This window comes from Vigna angularis, chromosome 1, assembly GCF_016808095.1.
Source record: "Vigna angularis cultivar LongXiaoDou No.4 chromosome 1, ASM1680809v1, whole genome shotgun sequence".
NCBI classification, from domain to species: domain Eukaryota; kingdom Viridiplantae; phylum Streptophyta; class Magnoliopsida; order Fabales; family Fabaceae; genus Vigna; species Vigna angularis.
The window spans coordinates 46,396,338-46,418,475 of record NC_068970.1 but is presented as its reverse complement, the minus strand read 5'-3'; the positions used below and the strand labels follow the sequence as shown (position 1 = coordinate 46,418,475).

Below are 22,138 nucleotides of genomic sequence, written 5' to 3'. Positions count from 1 at the left end.
ATAAAGAGGATTTGCATAAGAGGAGAAATTTGTGGCATAGATAAGAGAAAAAAGAATATAAAATATAAGAGATCATTTGAATACTTACTTTGTTGCTCTACAAGTTCATACATCTAAAGTTCTTCATTCTAAGAGAAAGAACTTTGCAAGTTCTCATATTTCATTATATTATACTTATCCTTTCTTTGAGAGCTATTTAAATTTGTATTTGTAATTAAAATACTAATTGTTTCTGTATATTTATAAATGAATTAAAACACTTATATTGTTTAACTCAATTGAGTTAAATGTTTTAGACAATTTCTAGGGTTAATACTAGGAGTAGTTAAACTCAAACTAGTCAGGTTGACTAGGGGAACCAGGTGTGGTTCGTAATACTCGATGTATACCAAAAGTAATTTATACTTGTTTGTAATATTTGAAAAAGATTATTGAAACCCTTTAAGAGATCTTAAGGGAGATTGAATGTAGCTTAGGTTGAGTGAACCACTATAAAAATACTTTTGTTATTGTTTCTCTTGTTTAAAATGTTTTCCTAAAGCGCTTTATTGAAAAAACACACACGTCTGGTAAGACAAGATCATCTATAAGACTGGATTGTCTAACATCCTCATATGTTTTGAAGTTTAACAAATAACAATAAACGAAATGAGCATATGACAAAGTGATATCTTTGTGGAAAATAATATCGTTGAAAGATAAGTGTTTTGTGAAAAAGCCTTTTGAAATTTGAATGTCCAAAAGAAAAGCTTCAACAAATGCGCTAATATTTCAACAAATGCGCTGATATTTCAACAAACGTACAAATAAATGAGATTTGAGTAAACATGACAATATGACATAAAAGAGTTTTACTAAACGTGCTCTTGTTATACTTTGCTAAACAATATGAAGTCATCTTTCACTATATCTTGTAAAATGAGCTTTTTGGTAAACACACTAAAAGATATAAACATTGCTCCAAAACATGTGTTGAACAACATCTTTCTAAACACTTCTTAAACTAAACTAGGATCACTAAATAAAGCTTCGTTAATAAACGCCTCGTATAGGCAAAACGATACCTTGTACCAAACGACATTTTCATCCAACGATGAAAAATTCTTAAGAACTACTTGGCATCTCTACAAAAATGCTTAAACACTCAGATCTTGTTTGAATGATAGGAAATTTGAAAAGCTCGTAGTTGTTCTGAACATGCATTAAAGAACATTAAATGCATAACATTTTAAAACAAAAAAAGTGATAAGAAAAATGATATATCTTCTTGCATACATATCTACTATACTTTTTGCAGTTTCTTATGTTAAGTATTCTCTATCATATATAAGTCAAAAGTGAACGTTAGATAAAGAAGACATTCATGGAATGTTCTCACAATCAAAAGTCGTGCTAAAGGGTTCATACAACCTACTTTTCATAAAGTACTGGAAAATCATGCCTGGTCTGACAAGTTGACTTTAACTTATGACTTCTACCCATGAAAATGCTAAGAAAATTCAAAGATAAAAAACAAGCACTATCTAACAAATTGAAGATTCTTGAAGAGAAGATGAAGAGAATATATAGACGCACAAATACGAAAGAAATATCTCAGAAGAAAAGCAAATATAAAAGAAAGAAAATACTCTCCAGTTTCACATAATCATAAGCTTACACTGGTAAGAAGAGAGAAAATTTTAAAAAGTCTATTAGATTGAATTGTATTGTAAACTTATCCTCTCTGTGAGAATAATCGTCTAAGGACTTGTAAGAAATTTGATTGATTGCAAATTCTGAAGAGAATACAAACACTTAACGATTAATTAGGTTGAGTTAAACGTTAATTAGACAGTGTATCAGGTTGATACATGGTTTGTCTAGTGGAAACCAGAAGTGGGTGAAACTTAACTAGACAACATATCAGGAAGATACCAGGATAGTCTAGGGATACCAGGAGTAGTGAAAAATACTGCACAATAAAAAATGAATGATACTCGGTTTTAATCAAAATAACGAGATTTATTAATATAATTAAATTAAAATAACAATTTTTTTAAATTAAAGTTTTAAATTGGAATGAATTCTAATTTCAAATCAAAAGTTAGTAACTAAAAAACAATTTAACTTTAATTGTTTTTAATCTATTTCAAACTTAACGCATTATATTATCTCTAATTATTATAAAATATATTTAATAATAATTTAAACTAATATATACACAATATTTTAATAATTTATTACTTTGATTATTATTATTATTATTATTCAATATATAAAATTAATAATTTTATAGAATTTATTTTATTATTAAATATTAAAAATAATTAAAAAAGATATTGTTCACGGGTTCAAATACTAGTCATTATAAAATTAACAACTTCACACCTTGAACAGAGTACAGAAGGACAAGTTTTTGTAGAGTTAGCTAACTACAAACCATAAAATAAAACCGAGGCCAACCATTCTCTGAAAATGAAACAGTAGAACTTGTTCATCCCTTTCTGATGGCCGACAACAATCAAGTCCAGCTCATATGTAAAATATTTACTTTTACTTTCTGCATCTTAACAATTTCTTCGTGCACCCCACAAATTTACAAAATGATATTTTATCCTCTAAAATAGTGACTCCTGGAATATATGTTCCGGAACTTTTTGGACTATTTGGAAAAAAATTTTTAGAATAAAGTTTCCGGAACAGAATTTTTAAAATCAGATTTCTGAAATGCACCGAATACACTCCTGAAAAAGTTTTTTACAGCAGAATTTCTGGAAAGAACTTTCTGGAATGTATACAATGTCTTCCAGAATATTTCAACATGAAATACTTTTGAAAAAGGCTTTCCAACATATATAAAATGTTCCGAAAAGATCTTTCTGGAATAAGTTTTTTTCTTTTGCATTTTCTTTTCTTCCTCTGTAGTGTTCTTCACCCCTTCTTCTTTCTCTACTACAATGGTGATCGACAAAATGACGATAGCAATGGTAATAGTGTGTAGTGGTAGAGAGTGTTTGAGTCTTTTCCTATTATTGTGGAATCACAATTAGTGATTAGTGATTACGAGAGTGCAATTAAGAATTGTGAGAGTACAAGAAGCAATAGACTAAGTGTTTTTGGTCAACCAACTTATTTTGTTTCATGGAAGAATAGTTGTACAATTAAACTATTTGCAAAACACTGAGAAAACTTGAACATTTAACTCAAATCTCATGAGTATTAATTTAGTTTCTCTATTTCCTTTTATATCTTTGAAAGAAGACTCCAAAGAGGCAAACAGTAGCAAACTTCATTAGTGCAGTTAAGAGAAACGACAGCAGTTATTTTCGCTTATAGGCACCGGTTCCGCAATCGAGACATATACAGGCAAGATAGAAAGGAGTAGACTTTTTGCCTCGGTTCAGAACCGAGGCAAAAGGTTTCGGATTCTGCCTCGGTTCACAGCCAACCGAGGCAGTAGAGTGTTTTTAATTTTTTTTTTAATTTTTTTAGATCCAAATCGGATATCCATTTTTCCAGAAACCCCAGCCGCGTTTTCTTCCTTCTCCGCGCCTCCACTAAATCATCTCCGAACCTCCAAGCATGCGAGCTCGTCGCGATCTCCTCCTTACGCGAAACTAATTACAACAACCACCGCAAGAACTCATCTTCATCACGCGAAGCCATCGTGCCACCATGGAAATTGCGAGACAACGCCTTTGAAAGCTTCGTCTTCACAGAAACTCCATTTGCGACCTAGAAACAAAAATCACCAAAACTAGAAATCAAGCCCCAAATCACGAGATCCAGCGCCTAACCGCCACCACATCGCTGTCGCCGCGTCCTCGTCGTGCCATGAGAAAAGAGTTTCCTTCCGATCTCGCGAAACTCAGCCAAGCCCAACGAGACACTTTGGAGCAGCAGCGAGAGAAGCACAGGCACCAACGTGTGAAGAAAGCGAGCAACGAGGATGGCGCCAGAGCAATGGAGGCTTGCACGAGGAAGAAGAAGACTTCTTGGGTGCGCGAGGAAGAAGAGCTCTTGCGGGAGGAAGAAGAAGATTAAACAGTAGGTTAAAATTTTTAACGAGTTTTGAAGTATAAAAAGCTATACTACCTCGGTTCTTCACTTACCTGAGGCAATAAATGCCTATATGCCTCGGTTAACAAAGCAACCGATGCCTATACACCTCAGAAATAAATAAAAGAAAAATATAAAATGGCATTTTTGAAATTACATTCAACTTATATGCCTCAGTTCGCCACAAAACCGAGGTAGTAAGCAGGATCTGAAAAGCTGTTGAATTTTTCAAGGTTATAGGCATCGGTTAAAATTGCAACTGAGGTAATACAGCTTATATGCTTCGGTTCCCTTTGAACCGAGGCATATAAGTTCGACAGAGTTACAAAAATGCCACCGCATTCTGATAGGCTTCGGTTTCTCCTAAACTGAGACTTATTGTGTGAGTTTAAATGCTATTTTTTTACTAGTGCTTATTCCATAACAAATGAAAACTTCCAACTTCTAATAGGTTTTTCAGTGTTTATAGACTCTACTGCCACCAAAGATAAATTGTGCTACCTATTTGATTATTTCCACCCCTTATTTTCATCATTAAAATAAAATTAACAAAATGCAACAAAAAGCAAGTGCTTCTTAATAAAAACTATAAAAAGGTTAGTAAAATAAAAACAATAAAGAAGATAAAGATCAATAATACATTAAAGAACAAAATAACAAAAGATAAAAAGAAATAAATTTATTAAAAGATTTAAAAAGATAAAAACAATGATAAAGGAAACAGGTTGATTTCATTGTTTTTTCAAAATAGGATTCATCATTACTTATTTAAATATTATTGTTCAATTAATTATTGTCTTATATTTTCAAATTAATCAATGTAAATTCTTAATTAATTTGTTGGCATTCTCACTCTTAACCAAAGTACATTCTCAACTAAAAGCAAGAACTATGTAGATTAATCATAATAAAATTAACTAAAGTACATTCTTAACTAAAATATTACTATGTCTAATCTGTTGGGTCTATCGAGGAGGAGGTTCCCTATGAGTTACACAAACACCAATAACATCTGGGCCAACTATATAAGAGATCGACAGCATTCTTTACCCAAAACCTTAAGGCAATGGGTTAATGGGTCTTTCACCTTTATAAACTGCTCTACTTTCTCATTTCTATCCAATGTGGGACTTGGACTCACACTTGGATACCCAACAATCTCCCCCTCAAGGGTGAGTCCCTTCCACATAGGTACACTCTCCCTCTAGTGGAAGGATTCCCAACCAACCACAACTACGAGTAGCCCTTTCGAAGGGTCGTATCTTGACGGAACTCGTCTAAGCCGATCACCAAGACAAACCATCGGCTCTCATACCACTGTTGGGTCTATCGAGGAGGAGGTTACCCTGTGGGTTACACAAACATCAATAACATTTGGGCCAACAATATAAGGGATCGACACTACTCTTTACCCAAAACCTTAAGGCAATAGATTAATGGGTCTTTCACCTTTATAAACTGCTCTACTTTCTCATTTCTCTCACACTTGGATACCCAACATAATCATGTTTATTTTTTTATCTCTTATATCAAGTAAAAAGATAATTAATCAAAGTACATTCTTGATTAACTCTTGTTAAACTTTTTACCAATAATCAAAGTACATTCTCAATTATTGGCAAAAACTCATTCAATCATATGAAAGTTTCTAACTTTAATCAAAGTAAAATTTTTAATTAAAAATAAAAACTTTTACTCATATGATTGATATGTTATGTAGATTTAACATTGTGCTAACTTGCTATAATGTAAAAATCATTACTTTTACTTAATTAAGAAGAAAAAGACACAAATAAAAATAAATCACAACAAAAACAAAAAAGAACAAGCAAATTTATTCATCTAATCTCATAATCCAATTAAGAAATTATAACAAATCAACTCATAGGTTTAAAACTACATGTAAAAATAACATGAAATATAAGAAAAGGATGGAGAATATAAGAGAAGAGATAGTGAATGAGTTTCTATGAGTTATTTAACCTTACTTTATGGGTTTCTTACCTATGTGGACCTAGCCCATTTAGCTAATTATCCTTATTAGCCTTTAGTTAATCAAGATTATTAATTCTACCTTAATGGTAACCTTAAGTGAACTTAGTCAACGTCGTGTAAATGTCACGGTTAATTGTCATGTATGAGATCAAATCACCTAGGTTATAACATGAGGCCCAAGTATACCTAGACATGAATACTCAAAGCGTATTTATACGTGTGAAAAATAATTTTTGATTTGTCAATGTGTTTGCCGACCAAATTTTCATGTGGCTAAAGACTGAATATACTAAATGTCCTTCTGCAAATTCCTTTAAAAGATTAATTGCATGTATTAAGGCAAGATGTGCTTTTATTAAACATGTGACAGAATATTAAACACTTGTTCAACCATATTAACTTTTAACGGTTCAAGCAAAGTAGTGGAATTAAGTTATTATACTAATATTATAATTTTTTTTATTGTGCTAAAAGTGAAATATATAAATCTACTTATATTTTATAAGATTTATCATATATTATAAAAAAAAACTTTAAATATAATTGAAAAAATAATAAAAAATACTATTTTTAATCAAATTTAAAGTTTTAATTCATTCATTTATTTTATTGAATACATTATGTATAAAAAAGTGAAAAATTGGATATGATATAAATGGAGAATAACTAGAAAGTTATTTATAATATTTTATGTAAGTTTCCTCCATACATGCAAATATCACTTGATGGATGATAATTGAGGGGATGAGGTGGTCAAGAACCAAAAAGAAGAAACAAACAATGAGGAAAGGACAAAAAGCACAAGTTCCATGGGCCATTTCATAGTTGAAATATCTAATAATAATTGCACCTTTTTCATGAACATAAGAAAAATGTCCCTGAATAAGCCTCAAATGGGTGACTTATTACCGGTAGTTAGTTGATGTTATAGCTCTTTCACCTTTCAGTGGTTGAAACTGATTGCATTGAATCAAAGATTTTGGCACTGATATATATTATCATGAAAGAGGAAGAACACACATTGTAAAGTATGGTATACATATACTTTTGGAAGAGTTTCATTGTCCTTTGTTCGCCCCACTCAACACCTTCTGCAATTTTTTTAACAACCATTTGCATTACTGATTCTACACTTATGGCAAGGTTCAGGTGCAATCACCAAAACCAGGACCACCCTGTCATTGCTTCTAACTTACTCATAATTCTCCTATATAAAATTAAATTAAATATAAAATTATATTATATAAATGAGATGTAAATGTTTCGTGGTAGTCCTCGTGTATAAAACCCAAGACTTGCTTAAATAATGGACAAACCAATCATTCACTCAACACTCACCAAATGCTTTTGGATCTTGGCTCTTCCAGATTAGTCTGTATGTGCAACATTTATATTAAAAGGTGAAAAGACCATGGTGTAAGCTAATTCAATTGACACTAGACAAATTTTTAAAATATAACACTCTTTATAAATTAAACAGACATTTTTTTTAAAGTGCTTGTGAATAAACTCTTTCGATGATATCTTTAATTTATTATCTTCTTAATTATATTTATGGTTTAGTAATAACTATAAAAACTTTCATAAATACCAATAAAATTTTACTAATAAAGAATTATTAATAAAATAAATTTTATTAATAAATTTTAAAACTTTTATTGTTAATATTTTTTTATGTCAATAATAAATTCATCAATAAAATATCTGTTATTAAGAAAAAGATCAAAAGAAAACACATATAACAGTTATGATAATTATCAATATATAATTATTGATAATTTATTTGTATTCATAAGCAAAATTTACCGAAGATAAATTTTTTATAGTTATTTTTTTGTTTTTTAATATTTTTATATTTTTAGGTAAAAATTACTCGTTGTAAAGGAAACATGAGTGTAAATTATTTAAATTTAGTATACATTATTTAATGGAGTATAAAAGAAACAATTCATCCAATGATTATATAAAGAAGACATGAGTGTCTAATATTATAAATTGGTGTAAGTTATTTAAATTCCGTATAAATTATCTAATTCAGTATAAAATAAACTATTGATCTCATTTATGATGAATATAAAGGATTTAAATTAAGTATAAAGAAAACAATTGATTCAATGATGTCAATTATTTAAGTTCACTATAAAAGAAACAATTGTTCCAATATGATGAATATAAAGGAAAGATAAGTGTAAATTATTTAAATTAAGTATAAACTATTTAATTGAGTATAAAAGAAACAATTGATCCAATTTATGATAAGTATAAAGGAAACATGAGTATTTAATTCAATATAAAGAAAACAATTAATCTCATTTATGATGAGTATAAAGGAAACTGTGACAATTTTTTTATGCACAAAAATACCTTTGGTAATTCGAATTTTTATAAATGTAATTAATGTAATTCATAATCAGACCCTTTTATTTGAATTTCAGCACGGTTAGTCGATTACCAGTGAAGTTGTGGTGTTTTTTAACACTGTATAATCGATTACATGTGTTCGTAATCAATTATCAATACTTGAAAACGAATAGGGTGCACGATTTTACCTTTTTTATGTGACAGTGCAAGAAGTCATGTTCTGCACAATTTATTCAATTGAAGTTGTGTGGGAGCGGTATGATTTGTCCATTTACGTAAATAAAAAAATGCCTAAATTCGTAATAAGGAGCTAATTTTTGCCTAAAAACCAAAAGAAAACCTATCTTTTTATTGAAAATTTTTGTTTTTTTTAATAAAATTTTGTTATTATAAACGAATTTTAATTCGAAGTGATTTTTTAGTGAATGATATTTGCACAAGAGGAAGTCTGTAAACTTGTGTGTTTTTAACCAGTTAGGTTTGAATGGCATCCAAATAGAAATTAAAACAAAAGTTACAAAATAATTTCTTATTCTCATATGAATGCAAAAAGATTTTTTTGAAACAAAATCCTTCAGAGCTGAGAAGTCTTTAATCTGTATACAGTTGCACCACAGCCAAGATTTCCCAAGTCTGGGTACCTTAGTGGATTTTGAATTGGTGCACGAAACTCTAGAGGCAAAACTTGGTGGAGACAATGAATGGTCTATACCAGCATATTGTCAAACAAAGCTTGCGTGTTAGGTTTGGTGCATGATTTAAGTTGAAGAATTGACACCATGTAAAAGCTATATGTACAATCTATATAAGGTTGAACCAGATAATAAATTAGACCGCAAATTAAGCTCTAGTTATGAAAGCAGAAAAGGGACATTGTCCTGCGCATTAACCGGGAGAAAACTTAGTTGAATGATTGAAACAAACAAGTGCATTGTGTATGCTTGGTCAGAAGCTAAAAACTGCATTTTGCAGAGTTTGAGATTTGTGGGTGTGGATGTCTTTTTGTGACCGAACACTGCAATTATTTTGTGAAAGTTTCCTGTTTCCACATTTCAAATGGGTCTTCAAATTAAGGTTGAAGTTCAAATCAAAAGGGTCAACCCATGTGCATGTGGGCACCAAAACAAGCCAATATACACATGGTGGTTAGTAACGGAACACAACTCTTGCCCTACGTCATCATAACATCATATACATATTTCATGTTAAAAATTGTTCTCTCCTACACTATAGGTGGTGTTAATTTAGAGCGCACACACAAAAAAAAAACAAAAGACTATAGCTATTAAAGCAATTTTAAAAAAGAACTTCCCATTTATTTTATTCTCTATCCGTAGTTTTGAAAAATAATTGGTAATCTTCATCATGGGTGACACATCTCCATTTAATTTCATTCTCCAAAGTTGTAGTAATAATAAAATGCATAGAATCTTGACTCTTGCAATTTAGAGACACGATATAGATCTTAATTGTCTTTTAAACAAATAAAGAGAAAGGGTTTCAAAGCTGACAAGAAAAAGTAGTTCCATTATGAAATTTGAAGAAAATTATATTACTAAGACAATAGAATAAAACACGTGTTTCATTAATGTATTATATTACGGGTTTCTGCACGTATATGACTTTATCATATTTTAGGAGTGAATAATTGGGAAGTTTGAAGCATCTATATGTCAAAGAAAGTTTTTAAGAAAATCAAACAAATACAATTCATTTTCTGTGTAAAAAGATGTGTCTATGTCTGATTAAGTATAACAAAATATTTTTCTCAACAAGTATGTTCTTTCTTGCATGGTAATGATACTAATAAATCAAATATCCTCTGTTTTATTTCATCAATGTGATGCGAATATTTTGTTTCCAAGTAAATATCCTAATATTCATATTTTTCCTTACCCGAGCATAAATAAGATGTATGGTTAGAATTTCGAATAATTGCGTTTGGACGAAAACTAAAAGGGATGAATCGGTTTGTTAATAAAGCTATGCTTTTAAAAGAAAATTCCTTTTCATAAATATAACTTTATAATAAAAAATATTCCTTTCAAGATAATAACAAATAAATAAAAGGTAAAGGGAAAGAAAAATTCGTACAAACAAATTTTATATTAGTTTGAATCAAAAGATCCTATATCCAGTTGTTAATCACTTAAAAGAGATTAACCAATTATTAAACTAAACCATAATTCACAATCATAGAGAAGATAATTTAGGTCTAGAAAATATTTCTCTTAACGTCACAAGAGATGAAAAACATCTTTCTTGAAATTCACAAAGAAAGAACACCTCTTTTGAGCCCCCCAAGGATGAAGACACATTTATTGAATCACACAAGAGATGAAGAAACAATTTTTTTGAATCCACAAGGTATGATCACCTCCTTTGAATCACACAAAGGATGAACAACTTCTCCTAACAACAACAACAACACTCAATTACTCAAGATTTCACTTTGTGAAACTACAAAAAAGAAGGGCATTACTGACGACCGTAGTTGATGTGTGAGTAAATGTAATTGCATTCATGTCTTAGTTTAGGTCATTTGCATGCATAATTGCATTCATTGAAGGATTTAGTCATGGATTATCTTTGTTTCGGATCATACATTGGCATTTTGTGTTTTTATTGTAGATTGATGATTCTAAGTGCCAAAATCACAATTTGGGAAGAATTGATGTACAATATACCAAGATGAAACCAGAGAGTTCAACAACCAAGATGTGAACAGTCTCACAACCTGTGGATGTTGCTTCTAAATGGAGTTGCAAAACAGAAAGTTCAACAACTGTGCTGTGAAAGTTCCCACAACCTGTGGAGTAATCTGTGGATTCACGTAAGAAAACAGAATTAAAGCAGAGAAGAACACAGGCAGAGTGGGGAGTTTTCCATGGGCTGTGAAAGTTTCCAGGAGCAGTTATTGAGCAGTTATTGATCTCTTTTATGACTGATTTAAAGAGATTAAATTAAAGGAAAATTGGAGGAAGTTAGGGAAAAGGAAAACCACTCTCCTAAAAAGGAGGAATTGGTGGAAATGATGGGAGAGGAATGAAAACACGTGGAAGGGGGAGACAAAAAGGGATTCACGTACAACAAAGGCTGGTCTTCTTCATCTTCTTCTGGGAGCTTTTGGCTGCAACTTTTTGTGGAACTTTTTGCTTTTTGATTTTTCTTTTCCATTATGCAGAACTAAATTTCCTTTTGTTAGTGGATTGATGTAGTGCTTTGGATTATATTTTCTGAACCTTTTTCAATTGATGTTAAGTTCATTTTAATTATCCCAGTGTTCTATTTATGTTTTAATGTCTATTCTATGAGCAGTTTCACAGTTGGGAGATTGGGAATTGCTTGCGTTTATAAATAGAACAGATTAAATGTTGTCACAATTGGGAAATTGGGCAGGACTAGTTAGTTTGAATTGAGATATGATTGTTTTTCATGATCTTGTTGAATTTGTAATTGGCCTAAGGGATTGGGGATTCAAATTCAAGGGATACGTTTGCCTACTAAGGGATTAGGGGTAAACAAGCTCTAAATAAACTCAAGGGGATAATTATAATTTACACATCGATTGAAAAGGGGAGGAAATTATATGAAAAGGTATGAAATCAATTCTCTAACATTGTTTATATCATTTGAATTTTCATCACTTGTTTATGTTCATCATTTCACTGGATAAATTGCATCACTCAAAATTAAGTAAGTTAGTAAACTGGTACTCAACTTATTCAATCCCAGAGGACGATATTTTGTTACTACAATTACGATTGGTACACTTGCCAAACGTACATCAAGTTTCTGGCGCCGTTGCCGGGGATTGATTTTAGTTGATATTAGTGATCTAATTAGCTTAAGGTTTAGTAACGTATAATTTTTGTGTAGTGTTTTTGTGTCTTTAAGTTGTTTATGCGAGGTACTGTTGCTCCGGAAGATCTACTTTTTGATTCAGAAATTGAACGCACAACACGAAGCAACAGAAGTAGTGCAAGAAGAAGAAAGCGAGAAAGAAGAAAGGAACAGAGACGAATTGAGCGAGAAGAGGAGACATCAACAATGGCAGACCAAGAACCTGTTAGAAAGACTCTTCGTGACTATTCAATGCCAAATCCTAATAGTTATCAAGGGAGCATTGTGAGACCTCCTATTCAAGCTAACAATTTCGAAATCAAGCCTGCATTGTTGCAAGTCATTCAACAAAATCAATTTGGAGGTGCAAATTCAGAAGATCCTAATTCTCACTTGGAGAATTTTCTGGCAATATGTGATACCTTGAAAATTAATGAAGTTTCAGATGATGCAATTCGTTTGAGGCTTTTTCCCTTTTCTCTCCGGGATAAAGCTAAAAACTGGCTACAATCACAACCTCAAGGAAGTATTTCTACATGGGAGGATATGGCTACAAAATTTGTAACTAAACACTTTCCTCCTTCCAAGTCAGCTAAAATGAGAAACGAGATTACTACTTTTGTGCAGCAAGACACTGAATCTTTATATGAGGCATGGGAAAGATACAAGGAGCTAATTAGGAAGTGCCCACATCATGCCTTACCAGTTTGGTTACAGGTGCAGATATTTTATAATGGTCTTTCTCCCTCTTTTAAAGGAATTTTGGATGCAGCAAGTGGAGGATCATTCAATCTCAAAACACCAGAAGAAGCTTTGGAGACTCTTGAGCTAATGGCAAACAACACAGTGAATATGCAGTTTGATCGTCAAAATAGAAAAGCTGGAGTGTTGGAGGTTAATACTTTGGATGCTATCCTAGCCCAAAACAAGTTGTTAACACAACAGATCACTGATTTGACTCAGAAGTTGGGAAATATGCAAGAAAATAATGTTAATACAATATCTCCAGTGTGTGACTTTTGTGGAGGAATGCATCAGAATGGTGAATGTCAAGCCAATCAACAAGAGGCACAAGTGAATGTAGTGGGACAACAACAAAATCAATTTTCTAACAACTTTAATGCAAATTGGAGACCCCAACAAACGAGACCTTGGAGTAATCCAATCCAATCTAACCCGCCAAGGCCTCCATATCAATATCAAGCTCAAACCAGCAATCAAGGGAACAAGATGTCTACGTTGGAAAATGCACTAGAGAAGTTAACTATTCAAACTTCTACCTTTGTGGAGCAGACTTCAAATTTCATGAGTGAGACAAGAACAAACTTCAAGAACCAGGAAGCTTCAATAAGAAATTTAGAGAACCAGATTGGTCAGCTTTCAAGACAACTCTCTGAGAGTCCTCCTGGCACATTCCCTAGTGACACTATACCAAACCCAAGGGAACAATGCAAGGCAATTCAATTGAGGAGTGGAAGAGTGTTAGAGAATGAAAAAAAGAGTGAGATGGAGAGAGAGAAAAAGAAAAGAGTTGATGAAATAGTAGAAGAGAGTGCTGAAAAAGAAGTTGAGAGAAAATGTGAGGAGAAGGAAGAGGGAGAGAAAAATCAAGAGAGTGAGAAAAAGATGCGGGAGTATGTCCCTACCATTCCATTCCCTCAAAGGTTGAAGAAGCAAGAACATGCAAAGCAATTTGCAAGATTTCTTGATGTTTTTAAGAAGCTCCACATTAATATTCCATTTGCTGAAGCATTGGAACAAATGCCAAGTTATGCTAAATTTATGAAAGACTTGCTGTCAAAGAAGAGGAAGCTTCAAGATGATGAAACAATTATGCTCACAGAGGAGTGCAGTGCAATAATTCAGCAAAAATTACCTCCCAAGTTGAAAGACCCAGGGAGCTTTGTCATTCCATGTGAGATTGGAAATATAATGGTGGGTAAGGCATTGTGTGACCTTGGAGCAAGTATCAACTTGATGCCTTTGTCCATTTTTAAAAGGCTGGGTATTGGTGAAGTAAAGCCCACTATGATCACTCTACAATTGGCAGACCGATCAATGACTTATCCTTATGGAATTGTGGAAGATGTTCTAGTAAAGGTAGACAAATTTATTTTCCCAGCTGATTTTGTGGTTCTTGACATGGAAGAAGATGCTAAAGTCCCAATCATTTTGGGAAGACCATTTTTAGCAACAGGGAGAGCATTGATAGATGTTGAACAAGGACAATTGATGTTAAGAGTAGCAGATGAAAAAGTCACATTTTCTATGACTGAAGCAGTGAAGCACAAACTTGACAGAGAGGACTGTTTCAAAGCTGAAATAATTGAGTCTCTTGTGTTGGAGGAGATAAATTTCCATGTAAAGCAGAATCCATTAGAGAGAACTCTACTGTCAGGAATGGAAGCAAAGGAGTTGAAAAGAGAAATTAATGATGAAGAGGTGGTGAAGTGTGCTCATCAATTGGAAGTGTTGAAGCCAATATTCAATTCCACTAGAGGAATAGAAGATTTACACAAGAGTGAAGATGGAGGAGTAGAAACGTCCAAGGTGGAATTGAAACAACTCCCTTCTCACCTTAAATACATGTTCCTTGATGAGCAAAAGCTGAATCCAGTAATTATGAGCAATGAGCTTTCCTCGACTGAAGAAGATAAACTCTTAAGGGTGCTGAGGGAGTATAAATCTGCCCTTGGGTGGAAAATTGATGATTTGCAAGGTATTAGTCCTACTGTGTGCATGCATAAAATTTATTTGGAAGAGGATTTCAAACCTGTGCGGCAACCACAAAGGAGGCTCAATCCGACTATGAAGGAAGTGGTAAGGAAAGAAGTAATCAAATTGCTAGATGCAGGAATTATCTACCCAATTTCTGATAGTGAGTGGGTAAGTCCTGTTCATGTTGTACCCAAGAAAGGAGGAATGACAGTGGTGATCAATGAAGCCAATGAGCTCATTCCTACAAGAAAAGTCACAGGGTGGCGGATGTGCATAGATTACCGAAGACTGAATCAAGCCACAAGAAAGGACCATTTTCCACTTCCATTCATAGATCAAATGGTGGAGAAATTGGCGGGTGATGAGTCAATATTGTCTCAATTTCACTTAGCTTATTGTGCCGAATTTAATCAGGGAATTGTGCTAAAATGTCCGATATTTTCCCGTTTTTACTAATTGTGCTTAAATTGACCAATAATTCTTATTTTAATTAATTTGAATTATCTAAGGTAATTATTTGCATTAGTAATTGCGGGGAAAATTTTGGAAATATAAATTGGAACATTTGGAAAAACATTCACACACTGTGTTTGGAACAAGCTACACTGTATTTATTTATTCTGTGTGTTGATAAATATTTTTCTTGAATTTGCAATAGCTAAGGTCCATTGGAAAATTAATTTGTTGAAAGAAGACCACATGGACTCAAGGGAGCTCACGGTTTTTGTTTTTGAAGAAAGCTGCTGCCATTGTTCAAGCATTCACGGCCAACACATGCATGGAATTGGAAGGGATTAAATTGAAGTGGGAAACACATTCTCATGTAGGTGCACATTCTCATGTAGGTGCATGGTCTTTGGAAGCAAGTGGAAATCAGAAAAACACCAAGCTAACTCACGGCTATCATCACACAAATGAGGAGTCTTCTTTCTTTTAGATGGGAGACAACATAAAAGAAGTAGGGGCCACCACCATTGGTTGAAGAAGAAATCAAAGTGGCTTAGAAAGACAACACCACACGGCATAACACATTTGCACCTCATGGCCAAAAACATTTCTCACGCATAAGACAAAAACAAATGAAGAAATGGGAGACAACAAAGTAGAAAAATGGGGGCCACCATTACAAGAGATTCTCACGGTTTTTTGTTGAAAGGATGACTTGGCAAAGCTCAACAAAATTAAGGAGTTTCCAGCTGGCCACATTCCACACGGTTTGCAACATTGGCAAGTCAACAAAAGGTAAAAAAAAGGGGGCACACTTACTCTTGGCTGGAACGTTTAGGAGGAGAGAGCAAATTCAGAATTTGGAGAAGCACAACATCACACGGCTAGCAAAACAAAAGAGGAGAACAAAAACCAACACATGGAGAAGAGAGCTACACGGTCAGCAGCAAACACAAGAAGCATTTGGAAGTCCAGCTGCCACTTGATGATTGGAAGGGGGACTGCATGCTTGCTGAAGAACATCTCTCGGTCCATGGATTCTAGGGAGAAGGAGAGAATGTTTTTCTTGGGAGAGGATGCAGAGGAGAAGAAAGGGAAGTGGACGGCTTAGAGTCAGGGGGCTCTTCCCAGAACTTCTCTTTGAGGAGGCTCTTGGATTTTCTTTCACTTCCATGATTACACACAGAGAGAATACACAGAGGAGTACACCCAGCATGGATTGAACAAGAGGAAAGCAAATTGGTGTTGCATACTGGAAGAAGAAGCACACGGTCAGGAGGAAGCCAGTCACCACACTTGTTTGTTCTTTTACTTTGATGTTTTTTAACTTCAAGAGATCTGTAAAATATTTCTGATGATGAATGAATTGGTTGTTTATTCCTCTTGTTGAATGATATTGCATCTTTTGATTTTCTGCATAATTATACAATCTCCATTCTGTAATTTGTGGGAAGGGCACGGTTTTGTGTTGGACCAATGATCAAGTTCATTTATTTTGCTTTAGCAGTAGAGTAGTACACTGCCGTCACTTAATCAGTAGAAAAACTCAAAATGAAAGTTGTTTATTTGTTGAGGGAGTTCTCGGTTTCTTTAAGCAAGATTTTACTTCTTTTAGTTCCTTAGATGATAGAGAAGAGTAGGATGCTATCACTTAAAAGAAATGAACCAAAAAAAAAAGGGTTGTTCAGTTGGAGGAAGGAGTTCACGGTAAAGAGAAGAGGAGAAGCATGTGAAACCTTGGGGATGTTGATTTGTTCTTGCTGGATGGTAGCTCACGTAGGGAGGAAGGACTTGTAATGAAGAGGAGAAGTGGCTTTTGGTGAAAAGGGAACGTGATTGAGCATGGAGAAAAAGGAGTACAAGATTGGAAAGGAAAAGAGTGGACGGTTACTTGGAGTGGGACGTTAGTTTCCAGCAAGCATCTTTCATTTAATTTGGAGAAGCAATTGGACTTATTAATGTGGAGAATGCAAGTCAGCAAGTTTAGGTAGAAACCAAAAGTGGTGGAGCCATGAAAAGTGAAGAAGAATTGGCAAGTGGCCCACGGCCACCTTGATTGCATTTCTTTATTTCTTTTGGAATGTATGGGAGTAATAGTTACACGTTATTAGCTTTCCATTTAATTGCTTTCAATTGTTTTTGTAATGAGTGGACCATGTGGTGATTAAATTAGGAAGAAGTTGGAAGTGCACGTTGTTCCTGGAAGGAAGTAGCATCCCAATTAATTGTTTTAACTTTTCTTTGTTTGCAACACATAAGTGTCATGGCAATTTCTGTTAAGCAGTTGAATTTTCAATTTCTTTTGGTAGATGAATTGGTCACAGTTAATAGGGAAGTTTTACTGTCTTTCCATTTCTTTTGCATTAAAATATTTTATATGTTGAAATGATTTTCTGTAATTCTGTTTTGCTGTTACTAATTATTGCTGTAATTTATTTTCTGTTTTTACTGTTTTCTGTATTTACTGTTTACTGTATTTATTGTTTTCTGTATTTTCGTTTTCTGTATTTTTATTTTCTGTTCCAGATTTATTTTTACTGTTTTATGTTGCTGTAATTTCGTTTTTACTGTAGCAATTTCGTTTTTACTGTTTTAATTTCGTTTTACTGTTTTGAATTTTATTTCAACGCTTTTTAATTTATCCACAAACAAAACTTTCACAAAACCCCCCTACGTGTTGACCTGAGACTGAACCCAAATTGGTCCTTGTGAGACGACCTAGGAGTCACTTCCTAGTAACTGTACTGCATTCTTTTATGCACAACTTTTTACGAGAGGCGCGACCCTTTCGTCAGCGGGGCATGCATATTACTGCTTTCTAGATGGGTACTCTGGCTACAACCAAATAGCAGTAGCCCCTGAAGATCAAGAAAAGACAGCATTTACATGTCCCTATGGCGTCTTTGCCTATAGGAGAATGCCATTCGGTCTCTGCAATGCACCTGCAACATTTCAAAGGTGTATGTTTTCCATCTTTTCTGATTTGATTGAAAATTGCATTGAGATCTTTATGGATGATTTTTCTGTATTTGGCTCTTCATTTGATTCTTGCTTAGCTAATTTAACCTTAGTGTTAAAAAGATGCCAAGAAACTAATCTAGTGCTAAATTGGGAAAAATGCCATTTTATGGTAAGAGAAGGAATTGTTCTTGGTCATCACATTTCTGAAAAAGGCATTGAGATTGATAAAGCAAAGGTGGAAGTAATAGAACAATTACCTCCTCCAGTGAATGTAAAAGGGGTAAGAAGTTTCTTAGGTCATGCAGGTTTTTATAGGCGGTTTATCAAAGACTTTTCTAAGATAGTAAAGCCTATGACTAATCTTCTTGAAAAAGAAACCCCTTTTGTGTTTGATGATGCATGCATGCAAGCATTTTTAACTATAAAAGAAAAACTTGTTTCTGCTCCTATTATGACAACACCTAATTGGTCTTTACCATTTGAATTGATGTGTGATGCAAGTGACTATGCTGTGGGTGCTGTATTAGGACAAAGAAAAGAAAAAGTGTTTCATGTGATATATTATGCAAGTCGAGTGTTAAATGAAGCTCAAAAGAATTATGCCACGACTGAAAAAGAATTGCTTGCAGTAGTGTTTGCATTTGATAAATTTCGATCCTATCTGGTTGGGTCAAAGGTCATTGTTTACACTGATCATGCTGCTTTGAGATATCTATTTACTAAGCAGGATGCCAAGCCACGATTAATACGTTGGATTCTCTTATTACAAGAGTTTGATTTGGAGATCCGAGATAAACAAGGGAAGCAAAATCTGGTGGCAGATCACCTTTCAAGATTGAAGCTTGAAGAAGGGAATAAGGACATCAAGCCTATTGAAGAGGAGTTTCCAGATGAAAAGTTGATGGCCATTACTTCCTTGCCATGGTTTGCAGATTTTGCTAATTTTAAAGCAGGAGGTATAATTCCAAATGACCTTACTTTTCAGCAAAAGAAAAAATTCCTGCATGATGCCAAGAACTATTTTTGGGATGACCCCTTATTGTTCAAAAGATGCGGAGATGGTATGATCAGAAGATGTGTTCCTGAAAATGAATTTGAGAACATCCTTTGGCATTGTCATGGGTCAGATTATGGGGGGCATTTTTCAGTTGAGAGAACAGCTTCTAAAGTGTTGCAAAGTGGCTTTTATTGGCCTACCCTTTTTAAAGATGCCCATAGTTTTGTGAAACACTGTGATAGATGTCAAAGAGTTGGCAATATTTCCAAGCGACATGAGATGCCCATGAACAACATACTTGAAGTGGAGATTTTTGATGTTTGGGGAATAGATTTTATGGGGCCCTTTCCACGCTCTTTCTCAAACCAATACATTTTAGTTGCTGTGGACTATGTATCTAAGTGGGTAGAGGCTGCTGCGTTACCAACAAATGATGCCAAGGTGGTGATTTCTTTCATCAAGAAACAAATTTTTTCCAGATTTGGGGTACCAAGAGCAATCATTAGTGATGGGGGCTTACATTTCCATAACAAGCAATTTGCATCACTTTTGGGCAAATATGGTGTGAGACACAAAATAGCTACCCCTTATCATCCCCAAACCAGTGGACAAGTGGAAGTTTCTAACAGGGAGTTGAAAAGAATTTTGGAAAAAATTGTAAGCTCATCTAGGAAAGATTGGTCAAGGAAATTAGATGATGTACTTTGGGCTTATCGAACAGCTTTTAAAACTCCAATTGGAATGTCACCATATCAGTTGGTGTATGGAAAATCTTGTCATTTACCGGTGGAACTTGAGCATAAAGCATTTTGGGCCATTAAATTGCTAAATTTTAATTTGAAGACTGCAGGTGAGAAAAGGCTGCTTCAATTGGATGAGCTAGATGAATTTAGATTGCAAGCTTATGAGAATGCCCAGATTTATAAGGAAAGGACAAAAAAATGGCATGATAAAAAAATTGTGCTGAGAGAGTTTACCCTAGGGCAACAAGTTCTATTGTATAATTCCAGACTTAAATTGTTCCCTGGAAAACTCAAATCTAGGTGGTTAGGTCCATTTGTGGTTCAAAAAGTTCTTCCCTTTGGAACAATTGAAATCTCTGACCTTCATGCTGAGAGGAGCTTTAAAGTAAATGGTCAAAGGTTAAAGTTGTATTTGGGAGGGAATTATGACAAAAATAGGTCTATTGTTTCATTCACAGCATCACCTGGTGCTGCCAAAACTGGAGGTCCTTAGTTCTTCTAATTAATTAAAAAAAAAAAAACTGAAGAAGAAGTGAAGAAAGGGGCTGAAGATAGTGTCCCTCATTTGAACTCATCTACAAAATTGAAAAACCCTAAATTTTGCAGGATTTTCCTCCAGCCAAATTCCGGCAGCAAATCCGCCACCGGCAAGATGACACGCCAACGCCGCCAACCACCGCAGTCCACCGTGCCTGCAATGCGGCGACCCACTGTGCCACTGCGACGTTCAATGCGGACAAAGACCACAGCACCGCGGCGCCCTGGTGGACCTCCACCGGTCGTCGTTGTCGACTCCACCGATCAGCGGACACCGTCTCCGCCACGAATCCGTTCAGCGTCGCCACCATCCCGTTCGCCATTGCTAGCATCCCGTTCACCATCGTCGCCACTTCGGTTGCCATCACCACCACTCCGCTCTGCTCATCAGCATTCCGCGGCGGACTCCCATGACCCAAACCACCGAAATGCATCCTCGTCGTCCACTCCGAATTCTACTCCACTGCCGCAACAAACTCCGCAATCCGCTTCGCTGCCGCAACAGCCCACCGCTGCTGCTGAATCTGTGCGCCCTAACATAGTGCCACCAGTCACAGAGCAACGTCCAAGGAAAAGGGCTCGTGCTTCTGCTAATTCAAATGGCATCACTTTTCAAAATACAGAACAGCGGAAGAGGTATGCCACATTACTCACGCGGGTGATTGTGCCTACGCGTTATTGTGATGAAAATACTTTGAGCACTTTAGGCATGTCGGATGAATTAAATTGGATGCTTGAAAATATTGGCTAGAGTTCTTTTGTCACTTTAAAATACCCTGCTTACGAGAAAATCACAAGGGAATTCTTGAGTTCTGTGGAAGCAGAGATATTGCAGGAAAAGGATTGTGAAGAAGGGCTGATAGCATTTAGGTTGCATAATGTATCTTATAGACTCACTTTAGCTGAGTTCAATGCCATCTTTGGTTTCCCAAATGGAGGTGAAAGGAACTATCCTAGAAGTTTTGATGCTTGGTCTTTTTGGTATCAATTGTCTCAATCAAGCTCTTTTGTCTCATCTGATTCCAAGGAGGCTAATATCCAACACCCCTGTTTTAGATATGCCCACCGCCTCATGGCTCATACACTATTTGCTATGGGTGATAGTCATTCTGCGGTTCGAAAGTCCGAATTATTATTCTTGTGGGGTATGGTTAACGATGTTCCGTTGGACTCAGGAGCTTGGTTGGCAAGGCAATTTCTCAAGGTAGGAAAAGCATCATCTGGGCAAATAGCAATTGGTGGATTGATCACCATTATTGCTTTACATCTCAACATTTCTTTGGAGAATGACAAGGCAATCTCAGGAAATTCACGAATTTATTTGGAAATGTTAATCCATAATGAGATGCTGGTGAAAAGGGAAGATCACTATTGCTTAGTCATGAGTGCTATCACAGGCTTGCAACCTCAACGTCTTCCAAATCCAGAGTTCACATTAGTGCGGGGTAAAGATAGATGGACCTTCTCTGCTTCTCAATGCCAAAATCCCCCTCATCAT

General features: G+C 34.7%; 1 protein-coding gene and 1 non-coding gene across 2 annotated transcripts; one reads left to right on the top strand and one right to left on the bottom strand.

Annotated features, from left to right (window-relative positions):
* The first annotated feature begins 3,813 nt into the window (after positions 1-3,813).
* Positions 3,814-20,596, top strand: LOC108319358 (uncharacterized). The gene is made up of 6 exons (XM_052872137.1): positions 3,814-3,978; positions 12,292-13,718; positions 13,902-15,313; positions 18,198-18,466; positions 18,569-19,485; positions 19,603-20,596. Exons 1-6 carry the CDS (start codon positions 3,814-3,816, stop codon positions 20,594-20,596), a joined length of 5,184 nt encoding a protein of 1,727 aa, XP_052728097.1.
* LOC128195121 (small nucleolar RNA R71) lies at positions 12,832-12,938 on the bottom strand. The gene has a single exon (XR_008246693.1). It is a non-coding gene; the product is annotated as a small nucleolar RNA R71 (small nucleolar RNA).
* Positions 20,597-22,138: the final 1,542 nt, after the last annotated feature.